Raw genomic sequence first — 27,934 nt, forward strand, 5'->3', positions numbered from 1 at the left:
AGTTCTGGTATCACCTTTGTAAATCTTTTTTGCACCCTCTCCAGTACCTTTTTATCTTTTGGAGACCAGATCTGTGCACAGTACTCTAACCAAGGTTCTATTCAAGTTTAAAATAACTTCTCTGCTTTTCACTTCTATCCCTCAAGAAATTAACCCTAATGCTTTGTTTGCTTTTTTATGGCCTTATTAACCTGCGTCACTATTTTTAATGATTTGTGTATCTGTACCCCTACATCCCTCTGCTCCTCTACCCCATTTAGACTCTTATTATCCAAGCCTCCTTATTCTTCCTACCAAAATGTAACACCTCATGCTTACCTATATTGAAATTAATTTGCCCATTAAATGCCTATTCTGCAAGTTTATTAATGTCTTCCTGTATTTTGTTGCAGTCCTCAGTATTAACTATACCCCCAATTTGGTGTCATCTGCAAATTTTGAAATTGTACTTCCGATTCCTGAGTCCAAATCATTTATGTAAATTGTGAACAATGGTGTTCCCAGCACCAATCCTTGTGGAACACCACTTCCCACCTTTTGTCAGTCTGAGTAGCCACCTTTAACCCCTACTCTGTTTTCTGTTTTGTAGCCAGCTTGCTATCCATTCTGCTGCTTGTCCCCTGTCTCCACATGCTCTGACCTTAGACATGAGTCTCCTATGCGGTACTTTATTGCAGGCCTTTTGAAATTCAAATATATTACATCTACTACATTACCCTTGTCTACCTTTTCTGTTACTTTTTCAAAGAATTCAATACTGGTGGTCAAGCATGACTTTCCCTTCTGAAATCAGTGCTGATTATTCTTTATTAAATTTTAGGTTTCTGGATGTTTTTCTATTGCACCTTTCAGTAAAGATTCCAGTATCTTTCCCATCACTGGCATTAAGCTAACTGGTCTATAGTCCCCTGGACTTGTTCTATCTCCTTTTTTAAAATATAGGTATAACTATAGCTGTTCACCAGTCCTCTGGCACTATTCCCTTTTCTAATGAATTTTTATATATATGCAATAGTGCCTCTGCTATCTCTTTCCCTAACTTCTTTTACTATGCAATTCATCCGGACCAGGGGTTTTATCCTCTTTAAGTTTGATTAGTTTATCAATTATCTCCCCCCTTTCTATCTTAAATGTCTTTATATCTTTTTTGATCTCTTCTTCTAATGTCATGTCCACTTTATTAGTCTCCCTGGTAAATACTGAGGCAAAGTAATTATTCAACATTTCTGCCATTTCACTGTTATTACCTGTGAGTTTATCTTATGTATCCCTTAGTGGCCCCATCCCTATCCTGATTTTTCTTTTGTTATTTCTGTGTCTGTAGAACACTTTACTATTTCTTTTTATATTCCTTGATAATTTAGTTTCATTGTTCTCCTTTGCCTTCCTAATTGTTATTTTTGACTTCTTTCCTAACCTCTTTGTATTCCCTTTTGTCATCCTCTCCTTTGTTGTCTATGTACTTAGAATATGCCTTTTTCTATTGTTTCAATTTTGACCATATGTCTCTGTTCATCCATGGAGTTTCATTATTGGCTGGTTTGTTCTTGTTTTATAATGGAATATATTTCTCCTGAACTCTACTGATCTCCGTTTTGAATATTTCTCACTATTGTTTTATCTCTTTGTTTGCCAATATTATTTTCCAGTTTATTTTCCCTAGTTCCATTCTCATTCCTGCAAAATCAGCTTTTTTCAAATCTATTACTTTGTTCTTTGTTTTACTTATGTTCTTGTCCATCTTTATCTTAAACTTTATTATGTTGTGATCGTGAACATTCCCATGGTTACCAATGTGATAGACTCCCATGGTTATCAATGTGATACAGTCCCACAGTTACCAGTGTGATACCATCCCATGGTTACCAGTGTGATACCATCCCATGGTTACCAGTGTGATACCATCCCATGGTTACCAGTGTGATACCATCCCTTGGTTACCAGTGGTTAGCAGTGTGATACCTGTCCATGGATATCAATGGTTACCAGTGTGATACGTGTCCATGGTTACCAGTGGTTACCAATGTGATACCATTGTATGGTGTGATGAAGTGTATCCACTCCCGATGCTTTGGGCACTGGGTCCATGGAGAGTGGACAGTGGCAGCTATCTGGAGCTCCAAATAAGTAGTCATAGGTCTATCGGATTAAACAAATAGGCAAGGGGGTTTATATAAACCCAATATTTTAGATTAGGGCTAAACTATCAGGATAAAGTGATGTGGGTTTGGAATAATGAATGAAGTAAGTGGCTATTGTTTGATATGCAAGAGTGCTGAGCCTTGGGAGACTCCAGAGGTAACAGTGCGGGGTGGGAAGGGAATCCATTGCAGGAGATTCTCTGGCTATGATTGGGTAGGTAAGAGTAGAAGCAGGTGAAGGCAGTCCCACTCTGCTGCACCATGGAGGAGAGACGTTGGAGAAGGATGGTGTGATCAATTGTGTCAAAGGTTGCAGACAAGTCAGGAAAGATGAGGAGTGATAGTGCACCATGGTCACAGTCACAGGATGACACTTGTGACCTTCATTAAGACTATTGCAGTGTTGTGGCAGGGGCGGAAACCTGATTGGAGAAGTTCAAACATAGAGTTCCAGGAGAGATGGGCACGGATTTGGGAGGTGACAACACATTCAAGGACTTTGGAGAGGAAAGGAAGGTTGGAGATGGGGTGGTAGTTTGCAAGGTCAGAGGGGTCAAGGGTGGATTTTTTCAGGAGGGGTGTGATGGTGGCAGATTTGAAAGGGAGGAGAACAGTACCTGAGTTGAGGGAACTGTTTACAATATCAGCTGACATGGGGGTCAGGAAGGGATGTTGCGTGGCCAGCAGTTTAGTGGGAATAGGGTCGAGAGAGCAGGAGGTAGGTCTCATGGACAAGATGAGCTCGGGGGGGGTGGGGGGGTGCATGAGGGGAAATAGGAGAAAAAAACTAAAGGAAGATATGAGTTCTGGGCTAGGGCGGGGGGAACTTGGGAAGTCTGGTGGGCAAGAGGAAGGGAGAGACGTGGCCGAGTCAGCTCAACAGATGGTCACAATCTTAGTGTCAAAGGCATCCATGAGGTCCTCTCACTTGTGAGGTGAGGTGAGGGGGCAGGGAGAGAGGTGTAAGGAAATGGTTGGCAGTGGAAAAAAGAAGTCAGGGGTCACCTTTGCATTCCTGGAGTAGTGAGCAACTTTGGCAGAGGAGAGCTGGCCTGATAGTGCTTGTTGTGGTCCAGCCAGATCTGGTGAAGGACGGCTAAACCAGTTGTATACCATTGTATAGTTAACAGTGTGATATCATCTCATGGTTATCATCAGTTACCAGTGTGATGCCATTTTTATATATATGAACACAACCAGCAGGCAAATTCTCTTCTGCATTCCTTATTTGTTGGAGATTAAATGTAAGAGATTTAGGACAGAGAGCAGAAGAAACTTTTTTACAGAGGGCAGTGAGGCTGTGGAATGCACTGTCAGAATTACTGATTGAAGCAGAGACCATGTCAACATTTAAGAATAGATTAGATAGGTGGGTGATAAAGGGATATGGGACATGGGAACAGAGTGGGATTAGGACCATTGCTTGTATGGAGGATAAACACCAACATGGACTGATTGGGCCGAACGGCCTGTTTCCTTGTTGTAATTTCTATGTAGTTCTATTGGCGGATGGGCTCCCCATTATTAACTGGCATGTTTTTTGTCTCGGATTTTTCTCCACTACTCTCCTAAAGACACAGCTGCCCAGTTCAAGGGGTACTGGCACCCTTCTAGTACCTGGCCAAAGTATCTGTTGTGCATGAGTGAGCCTGCAGACTATTCTACCATAGGGGTCATCACTGCCCAGACTGATTCTCTGTTCCTTCGACCTTACCATGTGCTTTCCAGCAGGAGTCACTGTGTGGCGATCAAGAGTGGGAACTCTTGTCTGATTCCCGCCCCAAGGCTCTAAGCTCAATAATGGCATCTAATAATGAGCTCAGCTGAGACCAGCTAACTTCGTACAGGCTGAGGATTGGACCTGGCCTATTCTCGCTCTCTACAGCCCAGCAGCACACAGTGACCCATTGCTTTGTTTGGTCTTTAAAGGTACTTGTGTAATTTTTGCTTAAAGTTGAGGTTTGCAAAGGGAAGTCCACAAATACAAGTTCCAGCGGGCCTTCCCCAGATTAACTTCCTTTAAAGGTCTCAACTCACCCGGACAGCATTAACATATTTATTCTGCAGCTGCTCCAGTGCACCTTGGGAAATCAGAGGGCCCGGTGAGGCAATGTCAACATCTGGACAGAGATCGGGGTGAGCTAGCACCTCTGGACTGCTGCTGGGGAGGGGGAGAAAAACAAAAAGGAAAACAGGAAGCAAGGATGTGATAACACCATTACAGGAAAAACATCAGGAAAGATTAACATTCCGAGACAATTGCGGAACCTATTATTAGCATTGGCTCCTTCCCCTCAATAGGAGGAGGTTTCCTGTCAGCAGTCAGCAAGATTCTTTGATGCTGAGAAGAGTAACATGAAGGAGGGAGACCATTTAGTCAGGCTGATGAAAGAAAGGACCATCTTGAATCATAGAGTGTTGCAGCACAGAAGGAGGCCATTTGGCCCATCGTGCCTGTGCCAGCTCTTTCGAAGAGCTATCCAATTAGATCCACTCCCCTGCTCATTCCCCATAGCCATGCCGATATTTCCTTTTCAAGTATTCCCTTTTGAAAGACTTTTGAAGACTTCTACTGCTTCCCTTTTGGAGACTTCTACTGCCTCCCAAAGATACACAAAGCCAACACACCCGGACGTCCTATCATATCAGGCAACGGAACCCTGTGTGAGACCCTCTCTGGATACGTCGAGGGCATCCTGAAACCCATCGTACAGGGAACCCCCAGCTTCTGTCGCGACACTACAGACTTCCTACAAAAACTCATTACCCACGGACCAGTTGAACCAGGAACACTTCTCACCACGATGGACGTCTCGGCACTCTACACCAGTATCCCCCACGATGACGGCATCGCTGCAACAGCCTCAGTACTCAACACCAACAACAGCCAATCTCCAGACGCCATCCTACAACTCATCCGCTTCATCCTGGATCACAATGTCTTCACCTTCGATAACCAGTTCTTTACCCAAACACACGGAACAGCCATGGGGACCAAATTCGCACCCCAATACGCCAACATTTTCATGCACAAGTTCGAGCACGACTTCTTCACTGCACAGGACCTCCAACTAACGCTATACACCAGATACATCGACGACATTTTCTTCCTATGGACCCACGGCGAAGAATCACTGAAGAGACTACACAATAACATCAACAAGTTCCATCCCACCATCAAACTCACCATGGACTACTCCTCAGAATCGGTTTCTTTCTTGATCACACAAATCTCCATCAAAGACGGGCACCTCAGCACCTCACTCTACCGCAAGCCCACGGACAACCTCACGATGCTCCACTTTTCAGCTTCCACCCTAACCACGTCAAAGAGGCCATCCCCTATGGACAGGCCCTGCGAATACACAGGGTCTGCTCAGACGAGGAGGAACGCGATGGACACCTACAGACGCTGAAAGACGCCCTCGTAAGAACGGGATATGACGCTCGACTCGTCGATCAACAGTACCGATGGGCCGCAGCGAAAAATCGCATAGACCTCCTCAGAAGACAAACACGGGACGCAACCAACAGAGTACCCTTCGTCGTCCAGTACTTCCCCGGAGCGGAGAAACTGCGCCATGTTCTCCGCAGCCTTCAACATGTCATCGATGACGACGAACACCTCGCTAAGGCCATCCCCACGCCTCTACTACTCGCCTTCAAACAGCCACCCAACCTCAAACAGACCATCGTTCACAGCAAATTACCCAGCTTTCAGGAGAACAGCGTCCACGACACCACACAACCCTGCCACGGCAACCTCTGCAAGACATGCCAGATCATCAACACAGATACCACCATCACACGAGAGGACACCACCCACCAGGTACATGGTTCATACTCCTGTGACTCAGCCAACGTTGTCTTCCTCATACGTTGCAGGAAAGGATTCCCCGGAGCATGGTACATTGGCGAGACCATGCAGACACTGCGACAACGGATGAACGGACACCGCGCAACAATCGCCAGACAGGAGGGTTCCCACCCAGTCGGGGAACACTTCAGCAGTCAAGGACATTCAGCCACCGATCTTCGGGTAAGCGTACTCCAAGGCGGCCTTTGAGACACAAGACAACGCAAAATCGTCGAGCAGAAATTGATAACCAAGTTCCGTACCCATGAGGACGGCCTCAACCGGGATCTTGGGTTCATGTCACGCTACACGTAACCCCACCAGCGAACAAAAGTTATCTGTTTTTAATACAACGGGTCATTCTCTCTCTTTCTCTTCCTTTCGGATGTTTCGCTCTCTCTCTCCCTCTCTTTCTTTGGTTCTGGCCGTTTGTATATTCAGTTGTCTGGGGTATCTAAGGTTTCTCTGTCTGAACACTATTCAATTAATTTGATGGCCTTGATAACAGGCAGTTGGAAAGATTATCTGTAATCACCAGGCATTGTTCTCTGACTATATATGCGGTAATTTTCAATGAATCTCGACACTCACCTGACGAAGGAGAAAGCCTCCGAAAGCTTGTGATTTTCAAATAAAACTGTTGGACTATAACCTGGTGTTGTAAGATTCCTTACATTTGAAAGTTACCATTGGAATCTGCTTCCACTGCCCTTTCAGGCAGTGCAGAAAATGTGGCAATCTCACTTCTACTTTATTTCGGGAGCGATACTTCACTTCAATGGATGAGCATTAAAATAATACTTGCATTTATAAGGTCATCGCATCAAAACGATGTCTTTTGGAGTGCAAAGACTGTTGTTATGCAGGAGAATGTAGCAGTCAACCTGTACCAGCAACGTCCCACGAGCAGCAATGGCCGTTTATCCTATTTTTTGGCGGTGTTGGTTTAGGAAGGAATGTTGGCCAGGACATCCTGTTCTTCAGGTTCTTTAACATCCACCTAAACAGGCAGGCAGCTTAATGCCTCGTCCAAAGGACGGCATCTCTGACAATGCAACACTCTCTCAGAATTACACTGGAGTGTCAGCTTCGATTACGTGGTTAAGTCCTGGAGTGGGGCTTGAACGCTTAACAGTCTGACCCGGAGGTGACAGTACGACCCACTAACCTGACTGGCCACCCTGGCACAAGATAGAGCAAACAGATAGTGAGCTCAGGCTGATTGACAGTCATTGCCATCACTCACAATATTGGGTGATATCTTATTGCTTCAGGCTTTGCCACCAAGAAGACTTATGTTGGGGGTGCCCACTCTACTGGCTGATGATGAGACGACTTATCAGGAGCTGTGTCTGACAGTTTGACCCCGATTACATCAGTGACACAAAGATAATGGCCTGGCACATGATTGGCCTTCCATGTTTCAAGGATGTAATATCCCTGTTGAGGAACAGTTGAGGAATTAATTTTTCTTGCCCCGAGTCCCAAAGGTTTCGACTATTTGCTGCAGGGTCTGTCGTCCATTGTTGATAACATCAATCCTGACATGTGACTATCACTCTAATAGTAGGGGATCTTTCAGCATCGCAGTGACTGAGCTCAAATTTTTAAATCCTGGCCAGGCCAGGGAGCAGGGAATTGCTGGAACTCCAAGGTTTAAATGTAACCAATTAAAGAAATATTTATAGAGTGCCTTTCATAATCTCAGGGCATCTCAGAGCTTTACAGCCAATGAAGTGCTTTTGAAGTGTGGTCACTGCGTGATGTAGGGAAATGCAGCAGCCAATTTGCGCACAGCAAGATCCCACAAACAACAATGAGATAATCTGTTTTTAGTGACGTTGGTTGAGGGATACCTGTTGGCTCGGACACCAGGGGCCTCTGCTCTTCCTTAAATAGTGCCACGCAAGAGGCCAAAACAGAGCCTCGGTTTATTGTCTCAGTCGAATGATAATGTAGCACTCTCCCAGTACTGCAGTATCAGCCTAGATTATACTCCTGGGAGATAACAGGTCACACCTGTGGTTTGAAGCAGAGGAATACTAACTGAACGGCTCCCTCAGATTGAGGCTATGCTGCAACAGAGTGAGGGGATATCAGCTCACACTAGACCACGGTTTGTTTTAAAGAGTTAGTGTCTCTAGTGACTTTCCCCAAGGTGGGATGATAGCAATTCTTGTTTGTAAGTGAAAGTTGAATGAATGAGGATGAACTCAGCTCTCCAACATTCCCTTTTCTTTCACCACCAAGACTCAGCAAGACTCAGCGAGAGGAAGGGAGACAACTGGGGGGTGAGAAAAAAATGAAAATCCTGCCCCCTAAGTCATCGTACACCAGACACAGAGACGTCGTCCAACCCAGAATTCACTACAGGAACAAGAAGCAGCATCTTCCACCCGCCATAATCTTCAGCTAATCCAAACCTCAGCTGTCCGTATCCTGATTCGCACCAAGTCCTGTTTCATTCATCACTGAATTAACAGTCACTTGGACGAGTGTAGATTGATTAGGGAAAGCTAGCACGGATTTGTTAAAGGCAAATCGTGTTTAATTAACCTGATAGAGTTTATTGATGAGATAACAGAGGGTAGATGAGGGCAATGCAGTTGATATGGTGTATATGGACTTTCAAAAGGCCACATGGTAGGCTTGTCATCAAGATTGAGGCCCATGGAATAAAGGGGGCAGTAGCAACATGCGTACAGAATCGGCTAAGTGACAGGAAACAGAGGTGAACGGTTGATTTTCGGATTGGAGGGAGGTGTATAGTGGTGTTCCTCAGGGGTCGGTACTAGGACCACTGCTTTTCTTGATATATATTAGTGACTTGGACTCGGGTGTACAGGGCACAATTTCAAAATTTGCAGATGACACAAAACTTGGAAGTGTAGTGAACAGTGAGGAGGATAGTGATAGACTTCAAGAGGATATAGACAGGCAGGTGGCATACACGTGGCAGATGAAATTTAACGCACAAAAATGTGAAGTTATACATTTCTGTAGGAAGAACGAAGGGAGAGAATATAAACTAGAGGGCACAATTCTAAAAGGGGTACAGAAACAGAGAGATCTGGGGGTATAGGTGTACGTGTACAAATCGTTGAAGGTGGCAGGGCAGGTTGAGAAAGCAGCTAGAAAAGCATATGGGATCCTGGGCTTTATAAATAGAGGCATAGAGTACAAAAGTAAGGAAGTCATGATGAACCTTTATAAAACACTGGTTTGGCCACAACTGGAGTATTGTGTCCAGTTCAGGAAAGATGTGAAGGCCTTAGAGAGGGTGCAGAAGAGATTTGTTAGAATGATTCCAGGGATGAGGGACTTTAGTTATGTGGATAGACTGGAGAAGCTGGGGTTGTTCTCCTTGGAGCAGAGAAGGTTGAGAGGAGATTTGATAGAGATATTCAAAATCATGAAGGGTCTAGACATAGTAGATAGAGAGAAACTGTTCCCATTGGTGGAAGGGTCAAGAAGCAGAGGGCATAGATTTAAGGTGACTGGCAAAAGAATCAAAGGTGACATGAGGAAAAACTTTTTTACACAGCGAGTGGTTAGGATCTGGAATGCACTGCCCGAGGGGGTGTTGGAGGCAGATTCAGTCACACCCTTCAAAAGGGAACTGGATAAGTACTTGAAAGTAAAAAATCTGCAGGGCTACAGGGATAGGGCTGGGGAGTGGGACTAGCTGGATTGCTCTTGCATAGAGCTGGTGGGGACTTGATGGGCTGAATGGCCTCCTTCCGTGCTGTAACCTTTCTATGATTCTATGATCACCCCTGTGCTTGCTGATCTACATTGGCTCCACCAATGCCTCAATTTTAAAATTCTCATCCTCCTGTTCAAACCTTCACCCCTCCCTATCTCTGTAATCTCCCCTAGCCGTACAACTCTCCGAGAACTCTGCGTTCCTTCAACTCTGGCCCCTTGTGCATCCCCCACTTAACTTCGCTCCACCATTGGCGGCCGTGCCTTCAGCTGTCTAGGCCCTAAGCTCCGGAATTCCCTCCCAAACCTCTCCTCTCCACCTCCTCCTTTAAGACGCCACTTAAAACCTACCTCTTTGACTAAGCTTTTGGTCTCGTGTCCTAATGTCTCCTTCTTTGGCTTGATGTCAATTTTTGTTTGATGAAGCTTCTGTGAAGTGTCTTGGGACATTTTATTATGTTAAAGGCTCGATTTAAATGTAAGTTGGTGTTACAAACCTGGATTTCTGTACAACCAGCCACGTCTGGCAAAGGGCACGTGGCAGAGTTTGAGTTTTGTATAAATTGTTGAAAATTAAATATTTTGGGGATTCGCCCAATCGTCCACCGTAACTTCTGCAATACAGCCACGGAAACCCTGGTAAATTGGTGTAGACGCTGTTTGGGGTTTCCGTGGCTTTTTCACTGAGCTACGGCGGACAATCGGAAGGATCCCTGTGGAAATGAACCCTTTTTTCCAATTGTTAGTTGTCAAATTTCTCTTTAGTGCCTTAGCTTGTAGGGACAACATTCCTGTTTTAATCGGGCTTTCACTGTTCTATAGAGTCTGAAAGCAAGTCTGTGGACTGTTCAATCAGTGCCATCTGGCAATATGCCTACTTGGACCTCCCTTGACCAATTGAAACCCAGCTCCTAGCTTTCTAAATTCTGGTTGATGCCAGCACCTGGGCTCAAAATTGGTTTTATGTGTTACAGGTCCTTAAAGCAACAGTGTCTGTCTTCTACTGTCACATGGTGTGGACCAGGGTCAGCTCAAGAATGTCTAAGTTTGACTCGTCCTGGTCCAGGAAGACCCTGGGATTCAGTGCGGTGAAAGGTCCTCAAGCACCAAAACCAGGCAGAAAAATCGAGTATGAGTAGGGAGTGTTTGCAAGAATAATATTTTAGAAATGATAACGCAAATTTAGACATCCTGGAGACTGAATGGCGTTTGACAAATAAATCAAAAAATCTTGCTGTCACCCAAACACTAAGCAGATGGAGCTGTCCTTCCTGGTAACTACCGGTGAACTTGTTTAGCCAAACTAAACAGCACATGCGAGCCACGTTCCTCATCAATCACTGGGCCTTTTCACTGTCAGGCTACCAGTGTAAACAATCCTCTCCATCCTCAACATCTACAGGAGGTCTCCCATTCTAAACAGTGGAGAGCTGGAAACCCAAGCACTGGACCAGACAGTGCATGATTCACATGGACCCTCCCACCATCCCCCCCCACCCCCCCACAACTCCCAGTGGCCTCCAATGGGAAAATACACAAAGATAAGTGCAGGTAAGGGAGGCCATTGGGTCCATCCAACTAATTCATTCATAGAAACCTATGATGCTGCACCTCCATCGGCTAACTGCCTCTTGGGTGACTACAGACTTTCTGCCTCTACTAGCCAATCTGGAGCACCCTTTAATCACTCTGTATGTGAAGAAGTGCTTCTAAACATCGTGGAGCATAAACACCAGCCTGGACCAGTTGGCCCAAATGGCCTGTTTCTGTGTTGTACATTCTATGTAATTCTTTGCAAACATGGTTTTGAACTCGCCTTTTACTAGTATATACCTCTGTCCCCTTGTCCTGCAGTCATGGTTTAACCTGAAACAGTGCTCAGGATTCAACATTTCTGGCCCATTTGATAAGGCACCCTCTCCTATGCCTCTTTCAAGGTGGAGAGTCCAAGTCTTACTAATCTTTCCTCACAACTCTGTCCTAAGAAGAACAAAAGAACATAAGAAATAGGAGCAGGAGTAGGCCATACGGCCCCTCGAGCCTGCTCCACCATTCAATCAGATCATGGCTGATCTTTGACCTCAACTCCACTTTCCCGCCTGATCCCCATATCCTTTGATTCTCCAAGAGTCCAAAAATCTATCCATCTCAGCTTTGAATATATTCAATAACTCAGCATCCACAGCCCTCTGGGGTAAAGAATTCCAAAGATTCACAACCCTCTGCGTGAAGAAATTCCTCCTCATCTCAGTCTTGAATGGCCGACCCCTTATCCTGCGACTATGCCCCCTTGTTCTAGACTCTCTAGCCAGGGGAAACAACCTCTCAGCATCTACTCTGTCAAGCCCCCTCATAATCTTATATGTTTCAATGAGATCACCTCTCATTCTTCTAAACTCCAGAGAGTATAGGCCCATTCTACTCAACCTCTCTTCATAGGACAACCCTCTCATCCCAGGAATTAATCTAATGAACCTTCGTTGCATCGCCTCCAAGGCAAGTATATCCTTCCTTAGATAAGGAGACCAAACTGTACACAGTACTCCAGGAGAGGTCCCACTAGAGCACTGTACAATTGTAGTAAGACTTCCTTACTCTTGTACTCCAACCCCCTTGCAATAAGGGCCAACATGCCATTTGCTTTCCTAATTGCTTGCTGTACCTGCATTTTTGTGTTTCTTGTACGAGGACACCCAAGTTTCTCTGAACAACAACATTTAATAGTTTCTCACCATTTAAAAAATTGTCTGTTTTTCTATTCTTCCTACCAAAGTGAACAACCTCACGTTTCCCCACATTATACTCCATCAGTCACCTTCTTGCCCACTCAATCTGTCTATATCCCTCTGCAGACTCTTTGTGTCCTCCTCACAGCTTACTTTCTCACCTAGCTTTGTATCGTCAGCAAACTTGGATACATTACACTCGGTCCCTTCATCTATATCATTAATATAGATTGTAAATAGCTGAGGCCCAAGCACCGATCCTTGCAGTACCCCACTAGTTACAGCCTGCCAACCTGAGAATGGCCTGTTTATCCCTACTCTCTGTTTTCTGTCCTCTAGTCAATCCTCTATCCATGCCAAGATATTACCCCCAACCCCATGAGCTCTTACCTTATGTAACAACCTTTTATGTGGCACCTTTTCGAATGCCTTTTGAAAATCGAAATATATATATATATATGGTTCCCCTTTATCTACCCTGCTAGTTACATCCTCAAAAAACTCTAATAAATTTGTCAAACACAATTTCCCTTTCGTAAAAACCTTGTTGACTCTGCCTAATCATATTATGATTTTCTAAGTGCCCTGTTACAACTTCCTTAATAATGGATTCCAGCATTTTCCCGACAACCGATGTCAGGCTAACTGGCCTGTAGTTCCCTGTCTTCTCTCCCCTCCCTTCTTGAGCTCTCACTGGATAACATTCCTCCCTCAATCACCAACAGAAACAGATTAAAAGGTCATCCTGTTTCTACAACACTGTTAGTGTAAAATGGCTGGTAAGATTATCAATATGACAATTGTTGCCCTTCAGAAAATAAGGAGACTCTTGTACGTGAAGTGCCTCAATACATTGACATAACAAGGCGCTATATAAATGCAAGTCTTTTTAAGTATCCCCTCACACATCCTGAATTGGAACATAAGATGCCAGTAACAATGACATTCGCTCCAGGCACGAGGACTTGGACATGGGCCCTCATGCTCAACGTTGTCAGTGAGGGGACAAAACAAGTGAGGCCCTCCCTTATATCTAATCCTCTCAGAACATGGGATCCTGAGGCAAAACTGTGACAACAATGGATGGTGTACATGAAAACCTTCATGCATCTCAAAAAACATTAAAAATATTGCTGACTGCCTTGTCATTTTAATAACTCAGGCAGATCGTGACAAAACCTCCTGGGGCTTGGATCTTATCCCTTTGGTCTTCCCTGCAGTCAACAATCCAACATTGTTCACCAAAACTAGCCATGCTGATGCGCTTCCAAATGCCATCCCTATTCAGATTAGACTGCAAACCCCGCGTCCTGCCACCTACCTGTGGTAGACATGACGTATCCAATTCAGCACTGTATAGATCTCACTCTTCTCCAAATCCCACGATATTATATCCTGCAGGTGCCCTGAGAGACAACTGTGGTGTAGCCGCACATAGGTCTCAAGAATATTGTAGTGGGGAGGGCAGCACTGCACCATTAAGTGTTTTACTACTTTTAAATCATTGAGAGTATTGTTCTGCAAGGCTTCTAAATGATTGGCCAGTGCCGGCCCCTTTGTGTCAGTTTGCCTTGCTCTGAATTGTGCTGTGGCTGACTGCTCAATAACTTTAAAAAATGTCTGCCTCAGGTTTTTGGGCCGCTCAGGAGGAAGAAACTTGTGTTGGCTTTGGCCGTCTAGAATAATTTGGTCAATCTTCTCTTCCCGTTCGATTATACGAATCGCTGAGACGAACAGAGTAGGGTCCTGTTTAACCAGGGTTAGGCCAGAGCTTACGACGTCCCAGAGTTCCTTGGCGAGGTCTTCATTGAGCTGAATGACATCGCTGAAGTATGACAGGACTATCTGCTCCCCTTCCGTGTTCTGTCTTCCGGCTCGGTACAGCTGGTACAGAATGTCGTCCCGCCAGCATTCCATCTCCATCAGCTTGGTGTGCGCCTCCAGCAGCCTCCTGTCCTCTACCAGCTGCCGCGTCTCAGTCACAACCTCAGGGACTGCAATCCAACAGATCAGGCTCGGTCAGTCAGTTCAGTATCACTTTGCATTTCAAACAGCAAGCTTTTTTAAATTTAATCTAAATTATGTTGGTGCGACAAACTTTATTTACTTTTTCCCACCCCCTCTCCTTTTTCCATCAATTTTTTTTCTCATCCCTACCTCCCCTTCTGAAGGACCCCTCACTTGGAGCAGATCCACACGTGCCTGTCCTTGTCACTTGATACTTCTCTCGTGCTCAGTACCAAAGACCACTCCCATAAGGGAGCCCTTGCTTCCTATGCTGAGTCTGAGTTTATATGCACAATATCTGGTGATCTGGCAAAGTCTCAGTTTAGCTCAGCGGATAGCACTCTTGACTTAGAGTCAGGAGGTGTCGGTCTGGCTCCACTCCAGGATTTCATAGACTCTTACAGCAGAGGAAGAGGCCATTCGCCCCATCGTGCCTGTGTCGGCTCTTTGAAAGAGCTAGCCAATTAGTCCCACTCGCCCACTCATTCCTCCGTAGCCCTGCATTGAGTTAAGAGCACATAATCTAGGCTGACCCTTCAGTGCAGTACAGAGGGGTGCTGCGTTGCCAGAAGTGGCATTTTCAGATGGATGTAAAAGTTCCCGGGCACTATTCGAAGAAGAGCAGGGGCGTTCTCTCAGTGAGCATCACTAAAACAGGATAACTGATCAGTCATCTCAGTGGCTGTTTGTGGGGTCTTGTTGTGCGCACTTTGGCTGCTGCTTTCCCCTACTTTACAACAGTGACTACACCTCGCAATTAATTGGCTGTGAAGTGCTTTGGGACTTCCTAAGGATGGATAAGGTGCTATATAAATGTAAGTTCCTTCTTTAATGCAGCGTTACCCAGGCTTTGAGAAGAAATTCGTCACTGTAATTAGTTAATTGAATTGACACAAGCCCTCTCATGTTCTGCTGGTCTTTGGATGGTGGAACAATAGACGTTGTTTCAGGCCATGGGATCTAGGCTATAAACAATGAATCTGATTTTATTAAAAGTAAAGATTAAACAGCAGTAGGAAGTCTAAACAGCAGATTTCACTTCTTACAGTGGTCCTGGAATTCTGCGGGTTTACCACCAGCCTCCTGCCGTAACTTTAGCAGCCAGTCATTCGCGACGGTGACTTCGACTGCATCATCGATGCGGCTGGATGATCCGGCAGAGCTGACAACAAACTGGACACAATGTCCAAACTCCTAATGGAAGCAGTGAAAGACGCCAAGCTGTGCGACGTCTCCAGCAACCCTGCAGACAGAGCGGCGCGTCAATACACCTGGTCCAGACCAGACGGGTCCGTCCGTTCCAGGATAGACTTCCTGTTTGTGTCCCTGAAGCTCAAGGTCAGATCCACCAAAGTCACACCAGTGACTTCTCTGACCACTGCCTCCTCCTGGCCGACTGTCACCTACAGGACGATCAGAGAGTGGGCAGGGGGACATGGAAGCTGAACGTGAAACTGTTGACCCCGGGAAACATTGAGGAACTGAAGAGGGATTACAAAGGTTGGAGAACCGTAAAGCCCCTCTTTGACTCCCCAATGCACTGGTGGGAAGCCATCAAGATGAACATCAAGAGGTTCTTCATCCTCAAAGGTGTTCAGAAGGCGAGAGAGAGGCAGAGGGAAACGTCCAGACTCCAGAAAAGCATGCAGAATCTTCTCCTGCTGCAGTCGATGGGGATTGATGTCGGGGAGGAACTCAGAGAGGTGAAGGACCAGCAAGCCTCGCTCTTTGCCTCCAAGGCCTCCAAGATCATCTTCCGGTCCAGAGTCCGCTCCGTGGAGCAGGACGAGACTTGCTCGCGCTTCTTCTTCCAAAAGGTGCACAGAGAGAGCTCTGTGATCAGCATCCTGAAGGAAGAGGACGGCTCGGTCACGTCCTCGCAGCCCGACATACTGAGGATCTGCAAATCCTTTTATGCCGGACTGTACGACGCGAAGCCCACAGACAGCGCGGCCTCCCAGTCCTATCACGGAGGTTCTAGATGACAGCAAGCGGGAGAGTCTGGATCAACCGCTAACTCTGGACGAACTGACAAAGGCCGTCTGTTCCTTCGAGAAGAGTAAGACTCCCGGAAGCGACGGCTTACCGGTGGAGTTGTACTCGGCTCTGTGGGACTGGATAGGCCCAGACCTGCTGGAATTGTACGGGGGTATGCTCCTGGCAGGCAGCATGTCAGACTCCATGAGGAAAGGCATCATCACCCTCATCTACAAACGGAAGGGGGAGAGGGAAGAAATCACAAATTGGCGACCCATCTCACTGCTTGACGTGGACTACAAAATTCTGTCCAAGGTCATCGCCAATCGGGTCAAGTCAGCCCTGGAGGTGGTGATCCACCCCGATCAGACCTGCGCCGTACCCGGCAAGAAGATCGCTGATAGCCTGGCGCTACTCAGGGATACGATCGCCTACGTACAGGACAGGGGGGTGAATATCTGCCTGATCAGCCTGGGCCAGGAGAAGGCCTTTGACAGAATATCCCACACGTACATGATGGACGTGCTCTCCAAAATGGGGTTTGGGGAGGGAATCCGCAATTGGATCCAACTGCTCTACACAAACATCAGTAGTGCCGTTTCAATCAACGGGTGGGAATCAGAAAGCTTCCCGATCAAATTTGGAGTCAGGCAGGGCTGTCCTCTCTCCTCCGTTTTGGTCGTGTGCTGCATCGAACCCTTTGCCGAGTCCATCAGGAGGGATGCGGGCATAAGAGGGGTGATGATCCCAGGCAGCAGAGGCACTCAGGTCAAGGCCTCCCTGTACATGGACGACGCCGCTATCTTTTGCTCGGATCAGCTGTCGGTCCGCAGATTGGAATGGTTGAAAATGGCCGTGTGTGTGGTTTCACCGGAGATTCTGACAAGTGTCCTACCGAAGTCACAGCGAGAGACTTGTGGTAACTCCGCAAAATTCCAGGGCCAGAATATCTAACTCAGACAAAAATATGAAAAGTTAAAACACCTCGCTTCCCACTTAGCAACATTCAACCTGGAGCAGCATCTCTAACATTAAACTTACTGAAAGAAAAAAGAACTTGCATATTTATACAGTGCCTTTCATGACCTCAGGACGTCCCAAAGTGCTTTACAGCCACTAAAATACTTTTGAAGTGTAGTCACTGTTGTAGTGTAGGAAACGCAACAGCCAATTTGCGCACAGCAAGATCCCACAAACAGCGATGAAGTAAATTATCAGATAATCTATTTTAGGTATTGTTTGAGGGATAAACGTTGGCCAGGACTTGCCTGCTCTTCTTTGAATACTGCCATGGGATCTTTTACGTCCACCTGAGAGGGGTCTCGGTTTAACGTCTTATCTGAAAGACGGCACCTCCAACAGTGCTGCACTCCCTCAGTGCTGCACTGGAGTGTCAGACAAGTTAATGTGCTTAATTCTCTGGAGCTTAGGTTAGGTTTTTTTATGACCACGTGTCTTTAGGTATTCATCAATATCGCAGTGAACCAGAAGGATTGCCGAGCTGGGGACCACTTTATGCTTTAGAACAATAGCTTCTGGCTTCCGAGGTGTCCATCAAGTGGACTTGAAAGCATCAGGGCCCTCCCTCGTTAACACCTCCACCACCTTTTCTTTGCTATGAAGAGTAGAATGAGGCAAAGGTAATCACACATATGAGGGAATGAGCTGCACAGAGAAAAGCAGGTATCCAGGAGTGAGTTATACCCGGAGATTTTCATGTTTCGGGACTTTTCACTGCTCGCCCTTGGAGGGATTTCTGACCAATTTATGTTAAGACGAGGCTGATGAGTTAAATTCAGCTCACAAGCGATTAAATCCACACCACGTACTCTGCATCTGGGAATGACAATTAGATCCAGCTGAAATGTCTGTCCACGGTGTTTCCTACCTTCCATATCAGCTCGAGACAGCGGGGATTGCTAAGACATTCTACTGACATTCACACCGAATATATTGGAATGTCTTCATTCTTCGGGGGACGGTGAGGGGAGATGGCTACCTGCAGCCCATACATAAGTGCAGTGGCAGGTTTATTTGGCAGATCAACTGGCTACTCCCTGGGCACGGAGAGCATGGGGAAGGGTCAGAGGTCAAGTTTTTGTTCAGCTAAGGAAAAAGAAGAAGTCTGCAGAAATTTGGAGTGAGAACAGTCACTCAGAAAGATTGTTCTTCTTAAGGTCAGGGCCGACTGGCTTCAGAGATTTGCCAGTCTGTAAAGTGAATTTAGCCCATTAACAAGGATAGTGTGTCGTGCTTTGTTATTTCCCATGTCAAAAGGAGTGTTATGAAATAATTTGAAATTCATTGAGAAGCTGTGGAGAGAATTTTAACTCCCCCAGGACGGGCGGGAGAGGGGTAGGGGGAGGGATTAAAATTTCAAGAATTGGAAATCCGACCCCAACCCAGCTCCTCGGTTTTATCGGAGACGGGTTGGGCAGTGGGAGACTATCCTGCTCTCCAGAGGCAGGTCAGTAATTTGAAAATTCGAATGAGGGTGCGGCCTCAAATTTTACCACAGTTTTAAATTTAACGGAGACGGGCTCAGGAAACCCGACAGCTGAAGGGAGGTGAGAACGGCTGAATCCAGCAAGTACAATCGGACCCACCCCCACCACCACCCCGGCAATTGGACCTCCCCACCTGTGATCGGACCCCCCTGCAATCGGTCGCCCCCCCCGCGGGATCAGAACCCCTCAACTGTGATCGGACACCCAATGTGATCGGACAACCCCCTGCGATCGGACCACCCCACGATCGGACCTCCCCCACTCCTGTGTTTGGACCCCCCTCCCCCGCGATCTGACCACCCTTCGTGATCAGACCTCCCCTGCGATTAGCCTCCCTCGTTGTGATCCAATGCTACCCCCCCACCGATCTCACCACTGACCTTGCATCCATGATGTTCCCCCAACCCACGAACAAACCCTCCCTCCTCTCTGCTCCCCGGCTGTGGCCTGGTGTCTCAGGTCTTCCAGCCTAACATCCAGCCAGCCTCTCAATCTGACTGGCTGCCAGCCGGAAAAAGGAGAATTTTTTAAAAAAACGGCATTAAATTCACAGGACCTCTGTGTTACTCGCATTTCCAGGTTTCCCGGCCACTACAATCCCTTCCCACCGCCCTGTAAATAATGGGGCCAGTACTCTGTTCGTTCACATGTTATCAGCTTGTTAGTTTACAATTGGCCTCAAATCACTCCAGTGTTTTATCAGTCCATCTTCTGGAGAAATGCACGTGGGGTATGTCCAAGATCTTGGTATTTAGTTCAGACAATGAGGGGTTTCATTGTTACAACCCTCGGGACATATTATTGCATGACTAGATATCGGGCAGTAAAGGTAAACTCCTGAACATAAGGGACGGAAGGTCTACTTACAGGCTGGGTGATGCTGAATCCAAGACAACGTGCACAGTGAGTAATAGGTGGTCAAAAGTGAGTTCCGCCGAGCATAACAAGTACTAGGAGTGAGTTACACAGAGAGTAAAAGATACTGGGAATGAGTTACACAGAGAGTGATAGGCACTGGGAATAATTTACACACAGAGTAACAGGTTCTAGGAGTGAGTTACACGGAGCGTAGCTTAATGAAATGATAATTAATGTATAAAATATGGAGACCCAGAAGTGAATTAGTGGCTGGAATCTAGCTGTGAGAGTCAGATGGCAATGTAAATCCTCAGTTAGATAAAGCTGATGTAAAGTAAACATAGGAATGTGTCTGGTTGTAGATTCTGCTCTATGTTTACAGAAAGTAATGTCGTTAATGCTGATGCCTTTGTAGAAGGACAAAAACAACTCCTTTCAATTTAATAAATGTCTCTGGTCTCTCACACACACAATGATCTGTCTGCAACCAAAACAATCTGCTCCAGGAAAATATTTGTTTCCTTATTTTAAACAGGAAGGGTAATGGACAGAACAATGGAAGAACCGTCTGCAGGGCATCAGACGGATTTTAGGCAATGAATCAAGCAGGCTGGACTTGGGAAGAAACAACAGGACAGACTGCAGAATCCTATCATCCGAGAAGGGGAGAACTGAATGGGATGTGCCCTCTCCCCACGACATTATTCAGCATGAGATATGTCCCACCCCAAAACAGTAATGATGGAATCGCCTCCCATCACCTCAACATTAATTACGTACAATCAACGAAAGTTTTAAATAAATAATAAACCAATTTTCCCTTAAAGGAAATGTCAGAGATGCTGCTGCGACTACTAACAACCGACCAAAACAAGCTCCAATCCTCCTGTCACAGGCCGTAGGAGATCCACTCCATCCCGCCAATCACAAAAATCCACCCAGGAATAACAACCACTGCGATTGGTCAATAACAGTATTTGCCTCCTCCTTCCTCTTGTACTTGGATTGTAAAATGGTGCCCATTGGTCTGCAGTTTCCTTAGTTACATGTCCCACATTAGGGCTCTTACCCCTATCACCCAACTGGTTTAAAGTTATTTTGAAACCACCCTTTCAAATCGCACAGTTGTCGTGAATGTCCTGACTACTCTTTCAATATGGTTGCACCTTTGCTTCACTGTGTGATCATTTGCTGGGTGGTTCAGTTTTATTCCAGCTATTCTCCCCCCCCCCCCCCCCCCCAGTTCTTATCTCTGCCCCATGCTATCCATCCTTCTAGGCCAAGACAGGAAAGAGAATTGTTACCCGGCCTCTATGAGTGTTACACTGCAGCCAGCTGACAGGGCTATGCCAGTCTGGTCCCTAGCTGTGGGAAAGAAGTTGGGCGCAGTGTCTCTCACTGAAGGTGCACAGAGGTGGGGAGTTGGACTCTCTCCTATTACTCCATCCTTTCAAACTCTAATGACCTAAAAACACCTGGCCATCTGGAAACAGGTACTAGTTTCTGATATAAGTGCCATGAACTGTCAGTTGTGGCTCAGTTGGTATCACTCTCGCCTCTGAGTCAGAAAGTGATGGGTTAAAGTCCCACTCCAGAGGCTTGAGCACATCATCTAGGCTGACACTCCAGTGCAGTACTGAGGGAGTGCTGCACTGTCAGAGATGCCGTCATTCAGATGAGACGTTAAACCAAGGCCCTGTCTGCCCTCTCAGTGGATGTAAAGATCCCAGTGCACTATTTTGAAGATGAATAGTGGCGATCTCCATGGTGTTCTGGCCAATATTTATCCCCCAACCAACATCACTAAAAAAGCAGATTGTTTGGTCATCATCACATTGCTGCGTTTCCTACATTACAACAGTGACTACACTTCAAAAGTACTTCAGTGGCTGTAAACACTTTGAGACATCCTGAGGTTGTGAAAGATGCTATATAAATGCAAGTCTTTCTTTGTATTATTCCAGTTGTAGTGGTCAGGTGGAACTCCAATGTCTCTTGGTGCTCCTCTGATGGGTCAGTTGGGTCAACTGCCCAGGATGGAACTGAGCTCCGCAGAGCAGGAAGGTCCCAGGTTTGACCTCTGGTCTCAGATGGGAGCTGAGGGGAATGCTATAATTGACCTGAATTGCCCCAGATTAAGGAGGGGGAAATCAGCCATTGCTTCCACTTCTTGTTACTATCTAGCATGTGAAGATGTCAAGATCGGAATGAGCTGCAATGCTCCATATGGGTCAATAGCTTTCTGACACTCACTAAACAGGCTCACTGTGACATACACAATAGGCCCCAGCTTGTTATGTTTAAGTTGCCAAGAAATTTAGTTCTTTGCATGGTAAAATTTACAGACTTTTTTGGGCCTTCTTTTCATATTCGGAACCATCTCTATTGAATATCCTTGAAGTAAAACCATAGGACGTGAGTAAATGGCACTAAGCAGTTATCTCTTCTATAGCAAACCACTTGCGGCTGGTTGAGCACATTTGGCGTTGAAGTTATGACGATATCCTTAATTCATTCACCTGGCATCTCGGCTAGGAGAGGGGAGGGGGGGATAGGAATTAATGGAATTAGATGCCACCACCCCCCACCCCCCTCCAATTTTCTCTCCTCTCTCTTGAAGGCAGTGGTTTGTGCTCAAGTATGGCTCCATCCCTGCTCCGTTTCCTAGCCTCCGACTCCATCCCTCTCCCTGGCCACTGTGTGAGGCTGAACCAGACCGTTCACAACCTGGGCATTCTATTTGACCCTGAGATGAGCTTCTGACCACAAATCCGCTTCATCACCATGACTGCCTACTTCCACATTCATAACATCGCCAGTCTCCACCCCTGTCTCAGCTCATCTGCTGCTGAAACCCTCTTCCAAACTTTTGTTACCTCTAAACTTGACTATTCCAATGCTCTCCTGGCCGGCCTCCCATCTTCCGCTCTCCATAAACTTGAGCTCATCCAAAACTCTGTTTCCCGTCTCCTAACTCGCACCAAGTCCCATTTGCCCATCACCCCTGTACGCGCTGACCTACATGGGCTTTGATTTTAAAATTCTCATCCTTGTTTTCAAAGCCCTCCATGGCCTCACCCCTCCCTATCTCTGTAACCTCTTCCAGCCCTCCAAGATCTCTGCACTCTTCTAATTCTTGCCTCTTGCGCATCCCCGATTTTAATCGCTCCACCATTGGTGGCCATGCCTTCAGGTGCCTAGGCCCTAAGCACTGGAATTCCCTCCCTAAACCTTTCTGACTCTCTACCTCTCTCTCCTCCTTTAAGACACTCCTTAAAACCTACTTCTTTGACCAAGCTTTTGTGAAACACCTTGGGACATTTAACTACATTAAAGGCGCTATATAAATGCAAGTTCTTGTTGTTGTTGCTGCCAGCCCAATCATATTCTGGTCCAATGTCCAGCAGGAGCAGGAACCCTGGCTGATGTCTTCTCTACCTAGCCTGGGGCACTGAGGCCTATCGGAGTGCTTAGTTAAACTTGAGGCCTTCCAGATCTGCACACTAGTCAACACCTTGACCATCGGAGGACCAAGCGGAGTCGTGTACCCTTTAATGCGAGAATTAATCGGACAGTGAGGAACGTGGAGATTGTAAACAGTAAAGGCCGCAGGCCTCCTTACCTGAGAAAACTTGCTGTAGATTGTGTACCGCAGTGGCCAACTGGACGTGGTCAGAAACCAGGCCTCTCAGCTGCCCCAGGCCTTCGAACCCGTTGATTTTGTTCTGCCAGTCCTCACGGACCTCGACCAACGTGCGGCACACGGTCCTGACATCATCGAGAGAAGCCCTTAGCTGCCCGAGGCCCGTCCCAACCCCTTCCAGATAGGACTGAACAGCAGACTGCAGAGAGAGAGAGAGAGAGACAGAGACGCTTACCTCAGTCAAACAATAAAAATGAGCCTGAAACCTTTTGTTCTCACAGTGCTCACTTTACCCCTTCATTTAGCCTTTAAGGATGTAAAGGCTGAGGGAACCCCCTTTGCTAGGGTGGCCAAATAGAGAAGAACATTTAAATATGGAAGCACAAGATCACAACGGCAACCTGAGCTGTGCGGCACTCTCAGGCCACGTGGCATCCACACAGCAACACCCTCCCCAATGTCATAAGGCCAAATAGTCTTGAGTGCTCTATTCATGGAGGTTTGGTCAACATCAATGGGAACAGTCCCATGACAGCTAAACACAGCGAGGCTCAGTGAACCGGATTCCTGGTTTTGAACCATCGTTAAACAATGACACTGTGAAGACACTTGATTCATTTTTCCAATGTAGGAGATACGGGATGTGGATTACTGAAACATCCTTCCAGTGGCGATCTTTTTAAAGCCTTATTTTTGCCGAGTAGATTAACCTTATTAACATGAAATTTGAGAGCTCGCATTCCTGACCCCTGGATTCTAGCAGCATGATTGGCAACAAGCCAGGCCAAAGGCCAGAGGTCATAGTGTGAGGTCACAAACCGAGCATTCCTCAAGCTGCCCTCCCTGCTGTCAGCCGTGGCTCAGTTGGTAGCACTCTCACCTCTGAGTCAGAAGGTCATGGGTTCAAGTTCCCAATCCAGGGACATTGAGCACATAATCCAGGCTGGCACTCCAGTGCAGCACTGAGGGAGTTCTACACTTCCAGAGGTGCTGTCTTTCAGGTGTAACATTAAGCCAAGGCCCTGTCTGCCCTCTCCAATGGATGTAAAAGCTCCCATGGCACTATTCAAAGATAAGCAGAGGAATTCTCCCCAGTTTTCCTGGCTAATGTTTATCCCCCAACCAACATCACTAAAAGAGATGATTTGATCATTATCACATTGCTGTTTGTGGGATCTTGCTGTGTGCAAATTGGCTGCTGTGTTTCCTACATTACAACAGTGACTACACTTCAAAAAGTACTTCACTGGCTGTAATGATTTGGGACATCCTGAGATTGCGAAAGGCTCTATATAAATGCAAGTTTTCTCTTTCTGTGAAGCCCTGAGCGTCTCCACAGTGACTGCAGTTTTCAAACCAGCTTCTTTCACTCCTATCCATACACCAAGGGACTAAGACAATTATACAATAACTGTAGGGCACTGAGGTTTCTCTTTCAATTGGAATATTAATTTGTTCTTTTAAAACCAATTTTCTCCCTTCCTCCCAAAGGCCCTGATTCCTCGCTGGGCTCCAGTACTTTGCTCAAATTTCATGCTTACCCATCACAGCAGAATCCTGCCTTCACCTGATCTCCACCCGACTGCACTTACCAGCATGGGCTGTTCGACAACAATTGGGAGCAGAAATCTTGCCCCATGTTTCCTATCCCTGACACATGATTGCTGAGCCCCATCACTGTATTGGATGAGATCAGCTAACTCGGCACCGAGCGGGAATTGGACCCGAGACCTGCCTGGGCTGTATCGTTCAGCTACTCACTAGATAAACGCAGTGAACCACCAGGGAGCTTGAATGGCTTATTAGCCAGGTGGGGCTGGAAGTAACAGGAGTACTTGACTTGTTATTCACTCATTGTTTCAAACATTTTCATTTCTTTCAACCAGGTAGCCATCCTTCATGAGTTAGCCTAGGTATTAAATGTCCTCAGACTATTCGACTGTTGGGGCATCACAGCCAAGCTCAATCCTGTCTTCAGCCAATTTCCACACCTGCGCTCACTTTGCAGCCTGGGTCACGGGATTGCAATCAGGACTGGAATCCACAGCAAGAGACAAAAAAAAATCTTTAAGTTGGAAGAGAGAAGAGTAAGAAAGTAGAAGGTGGAAATTTTTAAAAATATAAACGGAATTAATGAGATGGATGTACTTCGAGGAACTCCAGAATAAGGAACTGAAGGACACGCTGAGGAATCCACAAGCTGAACTTCGCACAAGAGCTCAAAGTCAGCAAAAGATTTAACTACCAGCCCAGTCAGCAAACAACGACTCTTTGAAACATTCAGAAGAAAATTGGATCAGCTCCTGATCTAATAGAGTCATTTGAGATAGGAAAATGATTTTTCAGAAACACAACCAGGGTTATGGAGCCCAAGTTGGGATGGGTATGAACGACATCAGTTGCTACCTTACTATCTCACGATCCTGTTACACACTTGCCTTTAACCTGGACTGAACAGAGGATGTTCTTTGCGTTTCCCTCTTGCGATACTGGCCCAGTCTCTCCAATTGATCGGGGCGGTAAAAGATTCCCGAGGCCCATTTTAACGCGGATCCCCGGGCCAGCCTTTCAGCTTTCTCGAACTCTGGCCACATAGCATCTGAAAAGAGAGCGGGCAGGGCTTTCAAAAATTCCTTCCGCGCTGCATATAGAAATACCGCTTTTACATTTGAAATACCTAATGACTATTCTGAATAGCAGGAACCGGAAGGTAATGCAAGTCTTTCTTTCTTACAAAAGCAAAACAAGTACATCCTCAGTCACCAAGGTCATCATAAGCCAAACTGTACTGCAAAGCTCAGTCAGTATCCCTTTGTACCAAATGCAGAGAACCTTACGTACTGTGCGCTATAAATATAACAATGTAATGTAACCAAACAATTACATAACTTTTCTTAAACCTCTGTATAAATGGGACACTTTTTTTTGAGATCCATTAGCTGATTCCATTTTGATATTTGCCCCTTTTACACGTTTTTAAAAATTCGTTCATGGGATGTGGGCGTCGCTGGCGAGGCCAGCATTTATTGCCCATCCCTAATTGCCCTTGAGAAGGTGGTGGTGAGCCGCCTTCTTGAACCACTGCAGTCTGTGTGGTGAAGGTTCTCCCACAGTGCTGTTAGGAAGGGAGTTCCAGGATTTTGACCCAGTGACGATGAAGGAACGGTGATATATTTCCAAGTTGGGATGGTGTGTGACTTGGAGGGGAACGTGCAGGTGGTGTTGTTCCCATGTACCTGCTGCTCTTGTCCTTCTAGGTGGTAGAGGTCGCGGGTTTGGGAGGTGCTGTCGAAGAAGCCTTAGCGAGTTGCTGCAGTGCATCCTGTGGATGGTACACACTGCAGCCACTGTGCGCCGGTGGTGAAGGGAGTGAATGTTTAGTGTGGTGGATGGGGTGCCAATCAAGCGGGCTGCTTTGTCCTGGAAGGTGTTGAGCTTCTTGAGTGTTGTTGGAGCTGCACTCAACCAGGCAAGTGGAGAGTATTCCATCACACTCCTGACTTGTGCCTTGTAGATGGTGGAAAGGCTTTGGGGAGTCAGGAGGTGAGTCACTCGCCGCAGAATACCCAACCTCTGACCTGCTCTTGTAGCCACTCTTGTCGAACGAAGTCATCAATAGTGTCATCAAGCGACACCTACTCGCCAATAGCCTGCCATCGGAGGGCTGAGAGTAGCTACCCTTGACACTGAGGCAGCACCCAACCGAGACTGGCACCAAGGAGCCCTTCGCAAAACTGTGGGCAATGGGGGTAAAGGGAAAATTAAAAAAAGGAAAGCACAAAAAAAAGGAGGAAGGATTATACTGAGCTGGATTCTTTGGGGATGAAATTCATCTTCGATAGCAGCACAAACTGACTCTAGCAGATCGGCCGCCTGTTATGCACCTCGCCCGATAGTCAACGTAAAGCAAAATTGAGCGGAGTGTTTAATGGATGGCAATCTGCTACCGTCCGCTTGCATCCCTGCCAAAGTTGAATTTCACCCTTTAACTCCTTGGTACGTTCAGTGACCTGATCCCGTTTACCATGAGGTAATTGGGAGCGATAAACGGGCATTTTTTGAATCCATGTGAACTAGGTTGACAATCTTATTTAACCTCCAGCCTGCTGCAGATGAGGTTTCTCCTCTGGACACAATCACTGGGTCAGTGGATGACTATACTTGCCGTTTAGCTGTTTGGACACACAAAAACATTTCGAAAATGAACTGTCATTTTCCTTTTGTTCTTGGGATGTACGCAACACCGGCAAGGCAAGGCAATTATTGCCCATCCTTAGCTGCCCTGTGGGCATCAAGAGCCAATCCCATAGTGTGGGACTGGAGCCACATGTAGGCCAGACCAGATAGGTTCTCTTCCGTGAGGGTCATTAGTGAACCAATTGGGTTTTTACAGCAAAATAGCAGCTTTTATGGTCATTTCTTCCCTGGTGCCCAGCCCACAAATGACCAGATTTATTGAATTCAATTTCAGAACTTGTTATAGTAGGATTTGGAACTAATAACCTTTGGCTTGT

At 46.4% G+C, this 27,934-nt stretch overlaps 1 protein-coding gene across 1 annotated transcript in view; it reads right to left on the bottom strand.

The window, feature by feature from the left end:
* Window positions 1-26,014, bottom strand: part of exoc3l1 (exocyst complex component 3-like 1) — a 68,696-nt gene extending 42,682 nt beyond the window's left edge. The window contains exons 1-4 of the mRNA XM_067997660.1: window positions 25,859-26,014; window positions 23,400-23,619; window positions 13,750-14,422; window positions 4,179-4,302 (exon numbers count right to left, since the gene is read on the bottom strand). Of these exons, the coding sequence (XP_067853761.1) occupies window positions 4,179-4,302; window positions 13,750-14,422; window positions 23,400-23,619; window positions 25,859-26,014 (1,173 nt within the window). The remainder of the gene's footprint in view (window positions 1-4,178; window positions 4,303-13,749; window positions 14,423-23,399; window positions 23,620-25,858) is intronic.
* Between the last annotated feature and the right edge of the window lie 1,920 nt (window positions 26,015-27,934).

This window comes from Heptranchias perlo, chromosome 16 (genome assembly GCF_035084215.1).
Source record: "Heptranchias perlo isolate sHepPer1 chromosome 16, sHepPer1.hap1, whole genome shotgun sequence".
Classification (NCBI taxonomy): Eukaryota; Metazoa; Chordata; class Chondrichthyes; order Hexanchiformes; family Hexanchidae; genus Heptranchias; species Heptranchias perlo.